Here is a 20,475-nt window from a genome sequence, read left to right as displayed (position 1 = left end):
CTTGAAAATATTTCCGAAGTGCAATTTACTAGGTAAATAATCTCATAATAGACATCCCTTGCTGAGTAACTATAAAATGAAAGCCAGCAACACTACAGATTGCATTTAATAAGAATGAACAACATCTATTATTTGAGAGTTGGGAATTTGGCCAGACATCACAACAAATATTTTATTTTTTAGAATTTTTTTCTTTTTGTCTTCCTTTTCCAATTATCAAGTTGGATAGGAAATGTAACCTTGTTTTAGAAAATATTTAACATGATTTTTAGGAATGTATAAAATGCAAAATGAAAATAGATGTTAATTTTAAGAGTATATATGTGTAAATATATATTTCATAGGAAAAAATTAGAATGAAAATAATACAGATAAAACCTTGCCTTTCTTTTAGGACTGGAGAGATAGTAGAGTGGGCAGAGCACTGATGTGGCATGTGGCTGATCAAGGTTTGATCCGCAGGACCCCACTTGGTTCCTTTAGCCTACTAAGAATGATCAGAGAGCACAGAGAAAAGAAAGCACAGAGCCAAGAGCAATGCTGGTTGTGGCCAAATACGCACATTAAAAAAAAAATCTTATATTTTAACTGTATGGGTCTTAATTTTTAATTTTATTGTGAATTTTGGGTCATATCCAGTGGTGCTTGGGGCTTCCTGCTGAATCCTGGTTCTGTGCTCTGGGATCATTCCTGGTGGGGCTCAAGAGAACATATGTGGTGTACACACACACACACACACACACACTCTAGTATACAATGTAGTGGTAAAATAAGATAAATCTTTGGATCCCAGAGGTAAAATGTTTCCCTTGCATGTGGCCCACCCAGTTTGATCCCCAGTACTGTATATGGATCCCAAATACCACCAGGGCTCACTTCTGGGCACAATGACAAGAATAATTACTAAACATTGTGAATGCGGCCCACACAACTCCTTCTTTCCCAAAAAGATTAGATAAAAAATTTTGCAGTCCACTAAAAATTGGATGAAACTAGAGGGTGTCATGTTAAATGGAATACATTAGAAGGAGTAAAAATGATCTCACTTACCAGTGGCATTCAAAGAAACATAATAAATAACAAAATAACAAACTGTTGGCCCTGGATTGTAAAACTGAGATTATCAAGTGTGAGTGTACGGGTGTGATGGAATGAAGAGGTGGGCTAGAAGTGACATAAAGACACTGTGTGTAGTGGGGGCTCAGGGGTACTAATAAGGCGTTCTGGTGGTAGTGAGATGCAACAACTATATATCAAAACCATAAACTTTAACACTATTGTACTTAACTACATTAGAAAAAAAATCCTCACGTGTTTATTTAAGTGAGACACATGGAAAAAGAAAATTGGTGGGGCTGGAGTGATAGCACAGCAGGTAGGGCATTTGCCTTGCATGCGGTCGATCCGAGTTCAATTTCCAGCATCCCATATGGTCCCCTGAGCACTGCCAGGAGTAACCCCAATGCAATGCTGGATGTGACCCAAAAAGGAAAAAAAAATAATTAAAAAAATAATTAAAAAAAAAAAAGAAAATTGGAAAAGGGTAGTATAGCCAGTAAGGTGCTTGCCTTGCTTACGGCTAAGCTGGAATCAATTCATCAACCCTATACGGTCCATGAGTTCTGCCAGGATTGGCAATCCCTGAGCACACAGCTAGGAGTAAGCTCTGAGCACAATCAGGTGTGGCACCGAAAACAAAAGAAAATTTTGAAAGATAGAACAGATGTAAGATTAGTAAGAACACAGAAGAGCAAACACCAACACTGGGCAAAAAAGTTTGCAATTCTAGGAAATAATCAACTCTGACTTATATTGTCCATTAGAGGAAGGAGCTGGACATTGCTGATCCAGGAGCCAATGGTCTTTATTTACCATCATGCTCCCAAAGAACTTTCTGAATGGTGTGAAATGTATTTTATAAAAAACAAAAAGAGAAGAGAGATGGTTTGTGAATAAATAAGTTAGGAAATGATTATTTCTGTGTTGGTGACTCACAATATACATTAATAGGACTAAGGCTTTGAGAAGTAACAAAGAAAGATGCATAAATTGGTTGTTCCAACCACGTTTCTCAGTATATCTGAACACGGAACCATTTTCCAGCTACTAATCAACATTCGACAAATCCTACACTACAATGCTCATTTGCCTACAAAAGAACATAAGCAAATATGGATTGGAGGAAAAAATCAACAGAAAGTGAAATTTTTGCTTCTGACACCTGATAAACAGATATACCCATCACTTGACCTCATGATGGAAGCAAAGTGGATTGGAAATTACATAGATCATTTTAGTTAAGCCAGTTCTACTATTGGCTTGCGCCTAATCCTTTCATCTGGTGGAAATGAACCAACAGGGACTCTGGCACTAGGCATGCCTTAAAGAAAAGTCAATGACTGGCAATAAGCACTGGATTCATACTTTACCACCAAATATTTATGGTGGTTAGATCTCCCCACCTAGCTCAAATATGGCCAATCACAAATCTAAAGGCTTAGGAAACCTCAATTTAGAGCTCAGAGCTGGAAAGTCAAATAGCACATCATGGCACCACTAACTAGAGCCTTGGCATCACCCCCAGACACCCCATTTTTCATGAAGAGACCTTATGTTCACAGCTCAGCACTGGTGACCGCAACAGTGAAGCCAGAGGACAAATCCGACCATGAGGATTCCTCATATAGTTCTCTTATTTGGACAGCAGGAATTTAAGAATTTATTTCCCAGTAAGAGCAAACATATGACAAAGTTAGAATGATGTCAGATTTAAACTCAGACCTATACTCTGAAGACTCTCATTTACTTTCACCGTGCAAACAAAACTTAACCTGGTCAGAAACACATTTTAAATTATATTCATTGTCCATTCATTTTTAAAATATTTCTATCTTGAGCAACAGGCTTCACAGGTATGTACAGACAAAAATATTTCGGTTGTGGACATGCCATAACTAATAGCTACGAAATGTCAAGTTTCCCATTTTTATGTGAGATTGGCTGAGATAATTTCTGGAACCCAAGGAAATTCAGTGGCAAATCATATTAGAGGATACCCTCGCTTCTACTCAGCTGGGAAGTGAAGGCTGTGATGAGAATAAAAGCAGTGGTTTATTTATTTTTATCTATTCCTCCAACTTCTTCACAAAGAAGTTACAGTTTCAGTTTGCAAAAGCAGCACTGTCAAAGAATGCCAGCAGATGGACTAGAAAGAGGATATAAAAATGACTTGCTTTGGGGCTGGAGTGATAGCAGAGCGGGTAGAGTGTTTGTCTTGCACACAGCCGACCCAGGTTCGATTCCCAGCATCCCAGATGGTCCCCCGAGCACCACCAGGAGTAACTCCTGAGTGCAGAGCCATTAGTAACCTCTGAGCATTGCTGGGTATCACCCAAAAAGAAAAAAAAGTCATTATTTGCAATGGAATAAAGTACATTAAAAAATTTTTTTTAAAATGACTTGCTTTACCCAAATAACAAATAGGAAATACCCTCAACTTAGAAAATTCAATAACTCTTACGCATTCTTTTGCTCTAAGATCCATGAGTATAAATAAAACATAGTTGTAAAAACTGCTATTAAAATACGAAGTCAAAGGATAGTTTCCTAAAATTATGAAGCTAATTGATTTTTTTAATGGACCATTCACTTGTTCCTTGACCCTAAAAGATTTTTATCCTAGGCCTCCTGTACAATGCAAATTCATTATGACCAACCTAGTTCCCAGATGTATTGCATCATTAGAGGTACAGAGATGGAGATTAAAAGTAAAACTGTGAAGTGAACTGTGCCTTAGGCAAATTAATAATACAAGTGAAACCATTATGTAAAAATCATAGTTTGGCTAGAAATATTTGACTACGCATTATAAAAGTATTGTGGAAAATGTTGATAGAATTTTGCATTGAAACACAGCAGGCATCTTAAACTGCAAAGAAAGAATTTTCAGAATATGAAAAATGGTACAAGATTAATGAAGCTATCCCCTTTGGCTGACATCAAGATAAAGGAGAAGTATAATGTTTCTTTCTATGGCTCAGATTGCTTTCTAACTAAATCACATATTTGAAATCACATATTTGCCTGTGGATAAATCTAAGTTCATATATTTACCTGGAATATACTCTTAGGGACAAGAAAGTCCTTTTACATAGAAGTTTTTACTACCTGGCAGTTAAAGGTCATATTATACATACTGAGAAACTGTGCCCCACATAAAAATAGTTTATTCATCAGTTTCAGGCTCCTCAAATTAGTGAACTCTAGAGGAAGAACTAAAAGCAAGAATAGTGAAATGAATTATAAAACACAAAATTTAGGGAAGAATAAACCCAGGTGACATCATAAATTAAAATGCTTTCTCTTTTTCTTCCACAATGTATATACTTTATGTTCTTAAGAGCTAAAGAGAATCAGACAGAGTAACTATTCAAAGAAAATATTCTTCAAAATATCAGAAAGACAGAAAAAGTATCTAATATATTTTGAAGATTATAAAGCTCATTTTGCTTATGTTAGCCCTTTCATTGTTTACTGTTAAGACTTAAAGTTTTTTGGACTCTAGAGTTATGATAAGGTTATTTAATTTGTTGTTAATTCTACCTAATGAACAATACTCAATTTCACAACCTTGGTCAAGACATCAGAAACTTCCTTACAAATGAGTGTTTAAAGGAAATAGACAACAGATACAATGTACATTGTCATGGTCCTTCTGATAATAAAATGGGCTGATAAGATCACAGTGCTATTAACTTGAATAACCCAAGTGTGAGGAGTTTTTCTCAGACTCTGGAAATTTCAATGGGAAAATTTATGATAGCACAGTGGTAGGGCATTTGCCTTGTGCGCAACTGGCCCAGCCGAGCTGGGTTTGATTCCTCCACCCCTCTCAGAGAGCCTGGAAAGCTACACAGAGTATCTCGCCCACCCGGCAAAGCCTGGCAAGCTACCCGTGACATATTCAATATGCCAAACACAGTAACAAGAAGTTTCATGATGGAGGCATTACTGGGCTCGCTCGACCAAATCGATGAACAAGAGAACAGTGACAGTGACTTATAAAATACTTTCAAGAGTTTATTCAAAGCATTTCCTCTTGGGTAGGAGAGATAGGACAGTGGGCAGGGTGTTTGTTTAGCATGTGACCAAATCAGGTTTCATTCATGATATTCCATATGGTCCCCTGAATGTGCCAGGAGTGATCTAGTGCAGAGCCAGGAATAAGCCCCAAACAAAGCCAGGGGCGCCCACAAATAAATAAATACAAATAAAGTATTTCCTTTTACTCATCTCATAGATATTTGTGATCTCAACATGAAATGGTTCAACCGTAGGTAGCTACCTTTATATAAGCAGAGATAGAATAAAATCTAAGTAGAAAGTTTAAAAAAATATGATATAGTGAGGTATAGAAAAAAATAATTTCTTATGAAAATATAGTAAAAACTGAATAGCTTCCTCAATTGTTACTATACATATAAATATTGTAAGTGAGACATAAAAATTCTTTAATTTCTTAAAATTTATCCCAATATACAACAGATTTTAAACCTAATTCAAAGATGATCATAAATTCAGTGTTACTGTTTATTTATTTTTCTCATATGCCCTACTATTTCTCTTAAACACAAATCTTAGCCAAACCATTCAGATTCAGTTAATATCTCAAATATAAGTTTTTTAAAATTTTAATCTTTCTTTACATCATATTAATCTTGGAACCATTAGCATTTGGACTGACATAAAATATGAAAGTTGATCAAATTCAAAATATTAAAAAAGAGTGGAAAGAATAAAAACCCTCTATCTACTGAGATTGAATTGAATAACTGAAATCTACCTCTCCTGTTCCTGCTTCATACGTATTCTCTCCTCTTCTGATGTAAGGGATTCCTGTGTTTTTATTTTACCCGTTTTCTCAATCTTGTCATCTTTTCGATGTTTGCCAAACCTGTTGATAACAAAAAATTCTAACTTGTCAATATATACAAAATGAGTTTTCCCTCTTTTGTGATAAAAACATATATACTCAGCAAATCATGAGCTTCCTCTGAGGGAGGTCAAATGTCTCCTGCAGTTTGCTAATCTTTCCCACATTAATATTATAAATTAGAATACCTTCACTCATTTTTAATTAAAACTTTCCAGAGAAAATTCTGTAGATTAACGCTCTAACCCCCTTTTTTCCTGGCAAAACAAAAATAAACAACAACAGATAACTTACAATTCATTCTTACCCAACAAACAATAAATTTACAGAACTGAGTGTTGAATGCTTCAGATATTAGTGGAAACAGATCTGTATTGAAATGGGTTTCTTGTAGGATCTGAGAATGCTAATCAACAATAACCTATTCAATAGCCTCTCAGTAAGCAATTACTTTCTCCTTATTTTTCAGTCAGGTTTATTGGGAAAATTCATCATTGTTAAAAACTGATTTAAAAAAAGCCATGTTTGCAAGGTTTGAAGAATAAAGGCTAGTCTACATTGCTATACAGTACTTTGTGTTTAGTCAGTGGAGCAATAAAAGATACTATTGCTAAATACCATAAAACGTAACTGCTGGCTATGGTACCTTTGACTTGAAAATCAAACAAAAGGATCAAACATGTCATTCAAAACAGTCCACATGAAGTTTCCCAGATGGGCACTAAACTTAAGAAAATGCCAGCCTGCATCTCATTCATTCTAAGAACCTCCAGAGATAGTATCGGTTCTTTCTCCTGCTATTACTTTTCTATAAAACACTATTCTGCTTAGAATCCTTTTGGGGGGAGGGTGGTTTGGGAGCTGCTTGGGGCTCACTCCTGACCCTGTGCTCAGGGATCACTTCTGGCAGTGATGGAGACGAACCATGAACAGCTGTGTGGAAGGCAAGGGCCATAGCCCCTCTACTATCTCTCCAGAGCTGCTAGATGCCCTCGATTAATATTAATCTGCAGTGATTTGGTCACCAGATGTTTCAAAAGTGGAATCTTCTGTAGTTATTCAACTTGTACATATACAAGTAAACTTTATACAATGTGAAGTATCTCCTTAGAGGACAAAGTAGGAATATGGATTATGGTGATAATAAACTCCCAGCATTCCATATTAGACAAGAGAAGGGCAGGCCTCTTGTTGGTAGAAAAGTGGGAATGCCACATGGTCCCCAAAGTCCTCCAGGAGTGGTCCCTGAGTACAGGGCAACGAGAACCCCCTGAACACTGCTGGGTATGGCCACAAGATCAAAATTAAAAAAAAAGAAAAAATATATTTCACTAATGATGTAGTTGTCAACATAAACCTTTATTTTATTAAGGTAAGTCTAATTTCAAATACTGGCCCATATCAATGTTTGAGAACTTGTCGTGAAAACAGCTCATATGTTAGCAAATATAATGCTATGTTTGTAAAGGAGTTTATACATTAGGAAGCAAACACATTTCTAAAATGTTAAAGTAGATAAAGACTTATGTCATTACCACTGTTCTTTTAAGACTTAGGTAAACTATTAAGTGGTATTCTAACTATAAAATTAATTCCTATGAAACAAATCTATCGTAAAGTTTAAACTAATATAGAATTGAAAAGATTGTCATAGAAAGAAAAGAAAGTATCCCTATGAACTTAAGTGTAAAACCTGACTTTTCATGAGAAATATGTACTTAGCTTTTAAAACTAATAATGATTTGACTTAGAAAATAAATAAATAAAAGAGCAAACATAAATACTGACACCTCAGTAAGAACCAACTTCTCAAATAATATTTATTCATTCAACAAAAAATTTACTAAGCATTTACAAAAAGTTCAGGGAAGAGAAAAAGGCTGGGCAGGCTAACTTGAGTCTTATCAGCATATAGACAATATTAAAAGCTGATCTGAATTCCCATCCTAAAATTCATGCAAAATTGCAATATCCTCTTGACATATAAAATGTATTATATGAAAATGGAAATAGTGTTAATCAGTCATATTTATTTAAAATAATTACTCCTGGGGCTGGAGAGAAATCACAGTGGGTAGGGCATTTGCTTTGCACGCGGCTGACCCCGGTTCAACTCCCAGCATCCCATATGGTCCCCTGAGCACTGCCAGGAGTAACTCCTGAGTGCAGAGCCAGGAGAAACCCCAGTGCATCGAAAAGAAAAGAATTATTTCTGAAGGTAAATTATCTTGACAATACTTTATTTCAAAAATGAATCAACTAATAGAAATGGGGTTAAAAACCCAAACACTTGGAACTTAAGCAAAAACAAGTAAATACATAGTTTTTAAATCCAAAAGATTCCCCCAAATATTATGTCTATAGCATTTTAAAATAGAAAGAAATATAGAAAGGGAGCAACGAAAGTCCAAAGGTAACATAACTGGAGAGTTGGTCTATAGTGTAGCAAGGTGGGGAGGGATGGAACCAAAAATGCAGGAAAGGTTCATCAACAGTATTACAAAAAAATGGCTGCAAGAGCCATGGATGTGTAGCATGTTCAGACTCTGCATGCCAGGAATACCCTGAGCCACCACAATAGTGATTGGAAGTCTTCAGGGCTGCATCCAGGAATGTTCAGGGGACCATGAGGTGCTGGGGCGCCGCCCAGGTTGGCCACAGGCAATGCTCATGCCTTAATCCCTCTGCTGTGCCCGTGTCCCCTTTGTTGTATTTCTGTATCAAAAACTGACCTCTTCCTGGGCCCCTTAATCACCAGAATATACAATTTTCTTGTCTTAAAATGTGTTATCAAACTGTTATAGTACATTTTCCTCTACAAATTATGGATTAAAGATTAATATAGAAAAATAATTTATAAATGAAATGGTTATAGGGTAACATGTGGACAATTTTCCTTAATTCCTGCTATAGTAAATAAATTATGCAACTTTAACACATACTATGAAATCACAGCATATTACCTTTTAATTGGGGAAAAATGGATCCCTCAGCTGTAATTTTTTGACAGTATTTCATATACAGAGTACGTGAAAATATGTACCAGCTATTCTAGAGTGAAAAAAAAAATAAAAAAGGTAACTACAGTCCTTATTCACTCTAATTGCCAATATACTTAGTGTTCTTAATTTATAGTTACTTAATTTTCCCTGAAAGGGCAGGAGTGGGGTGGTTGGCTGGGTCAGCACACTGAAAAAATTCACCTGTACATGTAGCCACATAGTTAGGTTCACGGTTGAAATCAATAACCAATTGATAAAGACAATCATTTAATAGTACGATGCTTAAAATTTTGAAATGCAACAATTAATTTCATTATACTATCATTTCTTTTGAAGGGACAACTCCTAATGGTGCTGGAGGCGGGGAGGTGACGCAATGCCAGCTAAAACTCAGCCTTACCCACGCATGAACTGGGCTCTACCACTTGGGGAACACTTTAACTAGCTTATTAGAAGCTTGAGAAGATTTTCACATGGGCTACTTTCCAAGGAATAGGATTGTTGGGGGAAAAAATATACAGTGTTAATCATATGTCCAGGGAGCAAACCGATTCTCAGCAGAGAAACAGTTTGTCTTAAGAACTGATGAACACATGTGTATGTGCAAAGAGAAAAAACCCAACCACCTCCAACCATTTCTGTGTCACTGGGGAGAGAGAGAAAAGAGAGACAGAGAGATGGGTAGAGAGAGAGGAAAGAGGAGAGATAGACAGAGAGAGAGGGACAGAGAGGAGAGAGAGATAGAGGGAGAGAGAAAAGAGAGAAAGGGAGAGAGAGAAGAGACAGAAAGACAGAGGGGTGGGGAGAGAGAGAGAGAGAGAGAGAGAGAGAGAGAGAGAGAGAGAGAGAGAGAGAGAGAGAGAGAGAGAGGTCACATCATGGACCAGCTCAGGGAGAATAAGACAGATCGACATGGCTGAGTGACCTTTTGAACAAAAAGTAAGAAGTGAAGAAAATGTTGCTAGGGAAGAGAAAAAAAATGACAGCAGAGGTTCCACAGCACAAGGAGAAATGGTGCGGGGGCGGGGGGCGGCGGGAAATGGCAACGTGGCTGCCGATTCTTCAGGGAAGGAAGAGAAGACGAGCACTGTCTTATCAGAGGAGAATTGATTGTGACATTTCTTAAACATATGGCTTTCTTTATAAAGGACAAAGCACCGTTTTCATTCAGCTAAAGTAATCTCAAAGTAATCTGCTAAATGGGTTTTACTATGACGCGTTACAAATGAGATCAGTGCCAGCTGCCAGATCAGCCATATATATTATTACAAGAAAGAATGAGGGCGAAGCATGCACTTGTTGATGAATGGGAAAGCAAACAAACAAAAATCACCAAAGGATTGCAGCAAAATTTGGTTGTTGTTCTACAGATAAAAAACTATCATTAAAAATTAAGGTTCTTTTGCTATTAAACCCATCCTTTTTTTTTTTTTTTGTAAATTAACCTAATTATCTCAGCAGTATAAACAGCATTGAAATATTTTACTATTTTTATACTTCTACTAAAATTAGAGAGCTTTATAAAAATCAGGCTGAATAACATACAATATCCTGCTATAAGTGAAATAAAAATGTAATTGGCTTTGTAATGAATGGACTTTTCCTACTATATTTAAAAACATGACACAGTAAAACTGAGTGTTTTAAAAATATGTTGCTATATTTGAAAAAAAAGATAAAAAGAATATCCAAAGCCAATTAGTTTGTGAGCTTTGAGGAATAAATTTGAAAATAATATATATTTTTAAAAATCACCTCACTGAAATGCCACCTAGAAAATTGGTATTTCTCACAGCTAATTATAAAGGTCTTTTTGTCTGAGAGGGTTTTGCTGTCATAATTGTCTTATTATTTATTCTCAAGGAAGTGCAGGTTAAGTGATACTATAGAGAATGAATATGGGTCAAATCTGAACTTAATATCCACTCCAATATTGACTCCAACAAGTCAATCTTCCATCCTCAATGCCTGATTCTTGAACTGAAGCAGTCAATGCCTCTAACTCAATGCCCTATCCTGTACCTGGTTCCTCATTTCCACAGCATATCATCATATTCATTTGCTTCATTTCTTCATAAATTTATTACCTCTTTTTGGAACATTCTGGTTATTTCCAGTTATAATGCCTGCATCTGGACAACCCTCATACTAATCTGGCTTTGACTACTGCCTGTTATGATAATGTTATCATTTGCTTTAAAGCTCCTAAAGAGATACTACCTATCCCAAAAGCTGGGTTCAAGATCTTCCACAGAGCACATCTTACTCAGTACCATCTCTTTCTATGTCCTAATCTAGGCCTCACCAAGGCTCAGGCCTATAATTTACTAGCCTTGGTGAGGCCTAGATTAGGACATAAAAAAAATACAGTACAAACCAACCAAAAACACCTGAGCATACTTTAATGACATTCCTTTACACTCCCTTGACTCATCCTTTTATGAAACTTCACTTGATCACTTGATATCCTGTTACTCATCAATTTGCTCGAGTGGGTGCCAGTAACGTCTCCATTCATCCCTGTTGCGAGCTATCATAGTCCAATGGCATCTGCTTGTTCTAGGAACATGAAGAGCCTCAAACTAATCATTCAGGGTCTTGACGAAGAAGTCTGACCATCTCATAGGTGGGTGTCCATGTGATCTTTTGACATCCTGTGGAATCCACTCAGTAATGGCTCTAGTCCAGTGGTTGTCTCTAAATCTCATTAGGTGTCCAGCCCATTTAATTTTCGAAGCCTTGGCAAATGAGACAGTGTCCCTGATTCTTGAGTGTTGACGGAGGTCGGAACTCCGGATTCTTTCTCTCATTTGAGTGAAGCATGATACTCCAAGCACAGCTCTTTCAATTCATCTTTGAGACCTGAATAGCATTCTCATCCTGTTTAAATAGGGCCCAGATCTCTGAGGCGTATGTTAATGCAGGAAGAACAGTGGAATTGAAGAGATGTGCTCAGAGCTGGAGGTTCTTCGTCCTCTTAGTTATTTCTTTGACGCTCTTGAAGGCATTCTAAGTCGCTCTCTTTCTCCTGTGCAACTCAGGTGCCAGGTCATTTGTCATGTTGACTCCTCAACCTAGGTACACATAACTGTTGCATTCGAAGATGGTGGTTCCATTGAGAGCGAATGGAACATCAGGAACAAGACTGTTTCTCATGAACATTGTCTTTGTGAGATTCAGCTGTAATCCGACCTTTCAACACTCACATTGAAGTCCGTCAGCATTTGTGCTGCTTGACTGATGTTTGGTGTTATTAGAATGATGTCATCAGCAAAGTGGAGGTGGTATCGTTGCCGACCATCTATCTTCACTCCCATTCCTTCCCATTCCAGTTGTTGCATGATGTTCTCCAGGGTGGCACTGACGAGTTTCGGTGAAATGGTATCATCCTACCGAACCCCTCTCTTGACATCAATGATCACTTCTTTGTAGAATGGTGAGATCCTGGTAGTGAATCTGTAATACAGCTCACGGAGGATCCTGATGTATTGAGTTTGAACGCCCTGATTGGCTAGGGTTTCAATGACCGCTTCCATCTCAACAAAATCAAAGGCCTTCTTTAAATCAATGAACATAAGACAGAGCGGCATCTTGAACTCTCATGAAACCTCAATGAGCTTGGTTATCGTGTGGATATGGTCGATGGTGCTGAATCCTTTGGGGAATCCGGCTTGCTAGCATGGTTGTCCTTCATCTAGTGTTCTGCCAATCCTATTCAGGATGACTGGAGTGAACAGCTTGTAGATGACAGACAATAGGCAGATTGGGCAATAGTTACCAATGTTGTGGATGTCTCCCTTCTTGTATAGTAGTACAGTCCTGCTGGTTTTCCATTGGGATGGAACCTTGCATTCAGACAGGTAGTGTGTGAAGAGCTGAGCCCGTGTATTGATGAGTACTGACGGTAGGTTCTTCAGGTGTTCAGGTCTGACCTTGTCTGGGCCAGGTGGTCTTTGTTTCTTTATCGATGAGATAGCCTGTTGGATTTCGGAAGGGAGAACATTGGGAACGATATATCTATCCTGCGGAATTTGGTATGTGGGCAGGTGGACATAGCTATTAAAGAGATCTGAGTAGAAGTCATGAATAATCTTCTCCATTGCCCTTCTGGAAGATGTGATAGATCCATCAGGGCATCGGAGGGCAGCCATCTTGGTCTTGTAGTTGGTGAAGGACTGCTGCTATTCTCTCTTTGAGGTCTTCCTTGATGGCTTCTCTGCACTGCTTTGTGAGCTCGGAAGTTCGCTTGTGGTTGACTGAGGCATACACCAAGCCACGTTGATGAATAAGCTCAAGAGTTTTCGAAGACAGCTTTTTTTGTGGTTATCTTTCTCTTGGCGTTCCTCGCACAATCACGGAGGTGCTGAACCAGTTGATCGTATTCCTCGTTAATGTTGTCAATGAACGCATCATCCCATGTTGCTGCAACAGAGCCAAGGAGCTCCCAGTTGGTGGTCGTTCTGGGAGTTCTCTTCTTAAGCTTTGCATTTCTTCCCGCTCTGTTAAGTGGAATTTTGCATGAAGGAGACAGTGGTTCAATCCCATTTGGAATTTTGGGATAACAGCGACATAAGTCAGGCAAAACCATCAATTGAATATGATGTGATCAATTTTGTTGTGGAACCATCCACCAGGAGACTTCCATGTCCAACGTTTAGATTCGGCCTTCTGGAACTGTGAGTTACCACAGATGGTTTTGGTTGACATGATGAACTCAGACAGTCTGTCACTCTATTTGTTCCACTCTAGACCATGGGTCCCAATGTGGAGTTCTTTGGCTGATCTTCTTGGTCCTATCTTTTATTAAACAGATTTTGATATAAGCTTCTCTAGAAAATAATTCTGGTATAGTCTTTTCCCAAATCCTCAATGGGTACATTGGCTTTTTTCAACATTATCACCTTAGTCTCTAATGCACAGTATGAACTTCTTGATCTCAAATCCTAAATTTTATCTACTGCATTTTTTTAAAAAAAATCTATCTTTGTAGACTTTTCTAATACATGCTTGTCCACACACATTGAATGTATATGTGTATCTGTGTGTGAAAATCAGTCTCTGTACAGATTAATGTAACATCTTTATTAGACCAGAGAGGTATGCAGTGCTGCCCATAGTCACACTGAAATCTAAGAAAAGAGTACAGGGAACTTTGGGATGCTTCATGGCCAATTGAAGACATTTCAGTGGTTCTGAACTAGACAGAGGGAAATAAAATGCTCAGACCAATGAATTATTGTACAAACCTCATGCTAGACATATAATTAGGCATTTGATAAGTCCCCTTTTGCTTATTTTAACTGATTTAACTAGCATTCACTAGTATGTACTTTATCTCACTGAGTTCCATAGGCAGCATGTCAGGTAGGAATTAGCATCCTCCTGTTTAGTGGAAAACTGTATAAATATGGGGACTAAATGATTTCATGAATCATACAAGAAGTCTTCACATGCAGCTTTAGAAGAATCATTCTACTAGAGGGCAGCATATTAAAACATTTTTGTTGAAATAAATGAGATAAATCTTGTATTGCCTGCAGCAATGAGGTCCAGGGGGCATCATACCCAAACAAAACTTGTCTCTGAAGGTCAAGGAGTGAATGCAATGTCAAGGACTGCTCCTAACCATTAGAATGGATCATTAAATACTGTCCACACATCCATTTATTGGAGATCACCAATATTGCCAAATACAATGACATTCCAAGTGTCATAAGTGTCTGTTCTGACATATGCAAATCCTGTCAGGCAATGGCACAGCATGTCAAACTGCCCAAATGCAATCAAAGGGTACAACAGTAAGAATTTACTGAAAGTGCTCATCTTTCACAACAATGTGCTCCTGATTTCTGGTCCATTTTTGTGTGTGTGCCTCAATGCTACTTTACAAATGAGAACAAGGGGAAAAAATCAGTCACTTTGAATATGTCCTTCTAGTCTAGGGTCTTACAGATTTTAGTGACATTTTAAGAAATCATTGCCATGATAGTGTACTGATTGGCTCGGCAGTAGTTTGTGAAATGCTGGATGAATCAGGGAAGAGGAGGCTGATTAGGAGAAGCAGAAAGCTCCTATTTAGGCAAAAAAAAAAATTCTTGGTAATCAACAATGATGAGAAGGGAAACTAAAGGAAGGGTACATGACAACTCAATAGTGCTTTTATAAAATGGGATGCAGTTTTAAGTTGGCGTTTAGCAGGGGTTCTCTTTAAAAGGAAATTCAAAAACTGGAGAATCATTATTTGATTGTATAACAGTTTTCATCAGTGCTAGTCTGATTAGATTTAATAAACTAAATTTGTGTTTCTTGGAATCCAGAGAAAAACTGACTTCTTAAAGAATAAAATAGAGGGTCTGGTGCAAAAGGACAGTGGGCAGGACATTTGCCTTGCACGCAGTCGACCCAGGTTTGATTCCCAGCATTTCATGTGGTAGCCCTGAGCACCGCTAGGAGTAATTTCTGAGTGCATGAACCAGGAGTCAGCCCTGTGCATCACAGGGTGTGACCCAAAAAGAAAAAAAAAAAGAATAAAATAGCTTCTACTTAACCAAGCTAAAACAGCCTCTATGTGCAACATACTATTAATTGCAATAAATCCTTCTGAGGACTCCCATTAACTATCCTTGTAAGTGCAGTTTCCCCATGAACACCTCGCCTGTGTTATCTACCAAAGTTGTCCCAGCAAGACTAGTTTCCCAACACTCCAGGGGCTCTAGAAAGATATAAAGCAAAGGAATATAAAAGCAACAATTAAAAACTAAAACCCAATACACTATCAATTTGACTTATAAAAGCCACTATAGACTCCAAAGATATCAAAAATAAAAGGAAATAAAGAAAAATTTAAAGCTGGGATCCAGAGAAAATGACCTAGGATCATTTTAACACAAGCAGACATTAATCCTTCAAGATACAGGATAACACCATTTAAAAAACACTGGCATAATATTTATAATCTATATTTAGAGCAATTCTTGTAAAGTGACAGATGAATGGAAGTATATCTTAATTATGATGTTAAAGTTTTTCAGGCATCAGCTACATCATAGACCACATGACATAATTTCTATAGCAAATAAGTTCCTTCTTCGTAAAAAGGGCCATTTATAATTGTTGTTACCTACAGGATTTTTATAAGACTTGATAGGCCACATATTTTGCAAAACACAGTCACACAGGTAATCAGACCACAATAACCTCTTAATACTAAAAATGCAAATAATATGTCAAGTATACTTTTTGTTTCCCCTCTACACTGAATTTATAATAAATATGACATGTATACTATTATATATAAAGTTAAAAAATGCACATAATGGAGCAGTAAAAACAACACATAATTCTAAATTTTCTAAATGCTTAATTTGGCATTGAAATCAGCCATGTCCACTGAAAATGATGTTGAGAGTCTTTCACACAACTCCTTCTCTGAGTCCTTTCTTCATGACTATACTCCTAATTTTTGCACTGCTCATTTTAATGCATTATTGTTTCATAATACAATACTACAAATTGCAGATTACATTTGGCTCAAGGAGTGATTATGAAAAATACTATCACTGTTGCCTTTGCTCGAATAACTCTGATAATAATGAGAGATTGATTGAGCTCGAAGCAGCCCAAGAGATGAGAAGGGTCAATTTGAACATTTCTATTAAGCTTCTTTTGTTAAATCCAACACTTTGCCAGGTCAGAGGCAAATAATCATACCCTACATCTGGTTACCATGGTTTTCCTTTTCCAAAAGCATCAGAACAATTTAGTGAGTGGTACTGCTCCAAAGGAAGTTCCCATAAGAAATGCTAATGAGTCCCAAGTCAAAAAAAACCCCCAAAACCGCAAACCCCCCAAACACATCCATTACAAAGGGCTCTATATAGAAGAGAAAGAACACAATTTTACTATTTTCTATTATGACAAGAGATCAAATGTATAACAAAAATAATCTTAATAATTTTGTTTGTCATCTGCCTACCTGATTCTCAAATTGGCATCCAGCTTGTAAATGCTTGTAAGCTAGTGCAAATGCATATGCACCTTAAGAATTTCCTTTTGGAGTTCCAAAGAGAAATATTTTCTTTCTCTTCAATATGCAATGAGATTCAAACTCAAAAGAAATTTGGTGAGACAGAGCTAGTTACCACAGCTTCAATACCCTCAAATAATTTTCTGATCCTCAACTTTTTACAAAAAAAACTGTAAAACCAAGCTCCTGGAAAACAACATAGAGTCTTCGGCCCTCGCGCCTGGCTGTCCTCACCAGGGTCCCTTGGAGGGGGGTGGGTTGAGTTTCCCTCTCCGCCCTAAGCGGGGCCCTGGCAGCTGAAGACCTCCGGAAACCAGCCACAGCCATGCTGAGACCACTCTCCACACGCTAGAACAGCCTCACGAAAGAAGGAACCGGCAGAGGAACCCAGGTGTGCGGGACCCGAGGCTGAGATCTCCAAACCTGCTCGGTTCAGGACTGGGCCTTCTCCACTCGGATCCCCATCTTCCAGTAGCAAGACAATTACACCCACCAGCTGCTGTATAACCCCATCAATGGCCAGGATCCAGAGACTATAAAACCAAGCTCCCAGAAGCCTGCTGCCGCAAATGTGGCTGCACAACCTCTTACTGTGTAGTTCTCACTCTCAGAGAACCCGAGAGCTACCGAGAGTATCCTGCCCGCATATATGCCTGACTGGGAACACCTATGAAGGTGATTAGAGGCTGCCCCAAAAGCCTCCATCCCTCTTGGAGAGGCTGGCAAGCTACCAAGAGTATCCCACCCGCATGGCAGAGCCTAGAAGGCTACCTGTGGTGTACTCTGTATGCCAAAAACAGTAACAATGATGGTCCTCATTCCCCTGACCCTGAAAGAGTCCCCAATATGCCATTGGGCTATACTAGCATGTGACAGGGATGAATGGAGACGTTACTGGCACCCGCTCGAGCAAATTGATGAACAACGAGGTGATAGTGATAGTGACAGAAGTTTTTTACAGAATAAAGGAAACTGACAAAGAATGACAGAAAATCGAGTCTCAGAAGCTGGGGGGCAGGATGAGAGTACAGAGGTGCAGGAGAGGAACTTTTTGCCTAGCTCCTGGAAACTTTGGAAGATTAAAACTTCCCCAAAGAGCTCATTATCTGTAAAGTAAAGGTGTCCGTCAGCACTTTTTTCTGTCGATGATAGGAAACAATTTCTGTTGATTCACTTTTCTCGGAGAATGCTCTCTAGAGTAAATTAAGAGGTGTAGATTTTCATTTTTTATCTTTAAGTTGATTTGCATATTTAGTTTTAACATTAAGGAGCTGACACATTTTTAAGATCCAAAGAGGACTCTGAGGGCAAAGTGCCAGTTGCTAGAGGTCACACCTGACTCTGAGAAGAGCCAAGAATGGGTGGCTTGCTGGACCTCCTGTCAGGTACACAGAGTCTCTACGTGAATCACAGAAGCTTTGAAAAACCAGGATCAAGGGCCCAGGGGCACAGCAAATAGGCCCAGAGAACAAACTGTGCATGTGCGAGGCCCCAATTTTTATCCCTGGCTCTACATGGCCCTGATTATAGGATTGGGTCTGTAGCCCTGGAGCATCTCTGATCAAACTGCATGCCCAAGCATTTAAGTGCCTACAGTAGACCACCTGCCTGTTACTTGCCTTTCCATCCCTTCCCACCTCCTAAATAAAAACTGAACCAGAACAAGGCAATACGGGTCACACCTTTGGTTCCAATCAGTGTCTTGTAGCACAGCCAGGGCCAGGTGACTTGAACACATACAGGAGATGATAATGGTGTGATACCAAAAAAATGGTAATGACTCTTTCCTGTAAAGGCTTCTTCCACCTTCTGGACTGCAGCTACATTCTACAAGGCTTCGTGGCACAGCATCTTAATTATGGGTCAACTGTGGTTAAAGATCTAGCTAGAAAGCTGAAGGAATGCCACAGTGGCATAGAGCACACGCCGTGGCCAGGTGCATAGGGCACGTGGTCACAAGTTTAAATTACTAGTGGACTGCGTGTCATCTTGGTAGTTCTGTTTAACTCACAGTTTCACTGCCTCAAGGCCTGGCACCAGTGATTTCATACAACACAGGTGTGGGACTCCGGAGAGCACAGCAACTATGAAGACATACAGCAGCACAGCCAGGAAGTGATGCACCTGATGAGCACTGCATGACACCCCACAACATGCCTCAACTCACGTGTTCAAACACCACCACAAAAAGTGTACATTGGCTGATCACCAAAACCCCCTGTGCCAGTACCATAGCCAAACATACATGTGTTCCAGAGTCAAGTGCATGTTTAATCCCCAGTCATTTCTACTGCACCAACAACAGGAATGGAGAGAGGAAAAGGAATTAGAGCCAAATTGTTTTTCAGAAAAAAGTTAAGTTTCAATACTTCACACTAGCAAAAACATAAATACAAAAAGTAGGAACAAGCAGAGTTGACATGGATGTGGAGGAGTGGGGGTGGGGTTGGCAAGGAACTCTCACTCGCTATTGGTAAGAATATTGTATGGCTTAGTTTTTATGGTCAACAGTATGGAGACAACTTCAAAAATTGAGAATTGAGCTTCCTTGTGCCCAGAGAGTTGAGAGTCCATTTTTTTTTTTGGCATCTTCCCCAAGAGCCGAAAACATTGTTTGAAAATGATCTTTGCATACTTTTGCTTACTGCAGTGCTACCCTCAGTAGTCAGCATCTGAAACAACCCAAGAGCCCTCCAAAATAGATGAATGATTAAAGTAACTGTGGCATCTGTATACACACACACAGACACACACCACACCGGAATACTACATAGGAATAAGATGAGATCACGTGATTTAGCACTATGCAGATAGAACTAGAGGGTTTCATGATGCATGATGTCAGACAAAGGGAGATGGCCAAGTCCAGAATGATCCTTCTCATACATGGGGTATACCAAAACGTTAAGACAATAACAGTCACTGGTAACAGACCTGAGAGTCTACAGAAATGAGTTCCTTAGGAGTTGGACTGGGTGAGTGGGAGGGGATGAGACATTAGTGGGGGGGATACTGATACTCTAATGATGTTGGAACATCATATGCCTTAAGTACTATTATTAGAATAACTATAAACCATGATACCTAAATAAAAATAGGAAAAAAACTTATTAACACTACTATAAATTGTGCTAACTATACATCATGCTCCCTAAATAAAAACAGAAAAAAAATCCTGTTATTAACTTTACTATACATTGTGATAACTAAATCATAATAGAAGTAGAGAGAGAAATTTTAAGAAAAAAAAGAGCACAGCTGATAAGCAGGATGCAGTGCTGTCAGGGATGGAGCAAGAAGGACACAGGAGGAGACAGGCTCCATGTCTCGTCTCCAATCAGCATCGGCCTCATGTAAAAAGAAGCATGAAGTGTGACAAAGGGCAAGCCACCACTGTTTTCCTTATTTGACTAAAGAGTTCAATGAGCGTTCAGATAGAGAACTTGTTGATTTGTGCAGGGTTCTGGAACTCCTCTCATCCCAGTGCATTTCCAGCCCCGAGAATTGTCACGTCT

General features: G+C 38.6%; 1 protein-coding gene across 16 annotated transcripts in view; it reads right to left on the bottom strand.

Moving 5' to 3' along the window:
* Positions 1-20,475, bottom strand: part of PARD3 (par-3 family cell polarity regulator) — a 668,633-nt gene that overhangs the window by 168,201 nt on the left and 479,957 nt on the right. For 13 of the 16 annotated variants that reach the window (XM_056131187.1, XM_056131087.1, XM_056131122.1 and 10 more), the window contains one exon: positions 5,843-5,953. The exons of the other annotated variants lie outside the window; for them this stretch is intronic. In XM_056131187.1, the coding sequence (XP_055987162.1) occupies positions 5,843-5,953 (111 nt within the window). The remainder of the gene's footprint in view (positions 1-5,842; positions 5,954-20,475) is intronic. 16 annotated transcript variants of the gene reach the window in all.

This window comes from Sorex fumeus, unplaced genomic scaffold (assembly GCF_029834395.1).
Source record: "Sorex fumeus unplaced genomic scaffold, SorFum_2.1 ptg000007l, whole genome shotgun sequence".
In the NCBI taxonomy this organism is placed as follows: domain Eukaryota; kingdom Metazoa; phylum Chordata; class Mammalia; order Eulipotyphla; family Soricidae; genus Sorex; species Sorex fumeus.
Note: the sequence above shows the minus strand (reverse complement) of the source record. Positions and strands in the feature narration are given on the sequence as shown.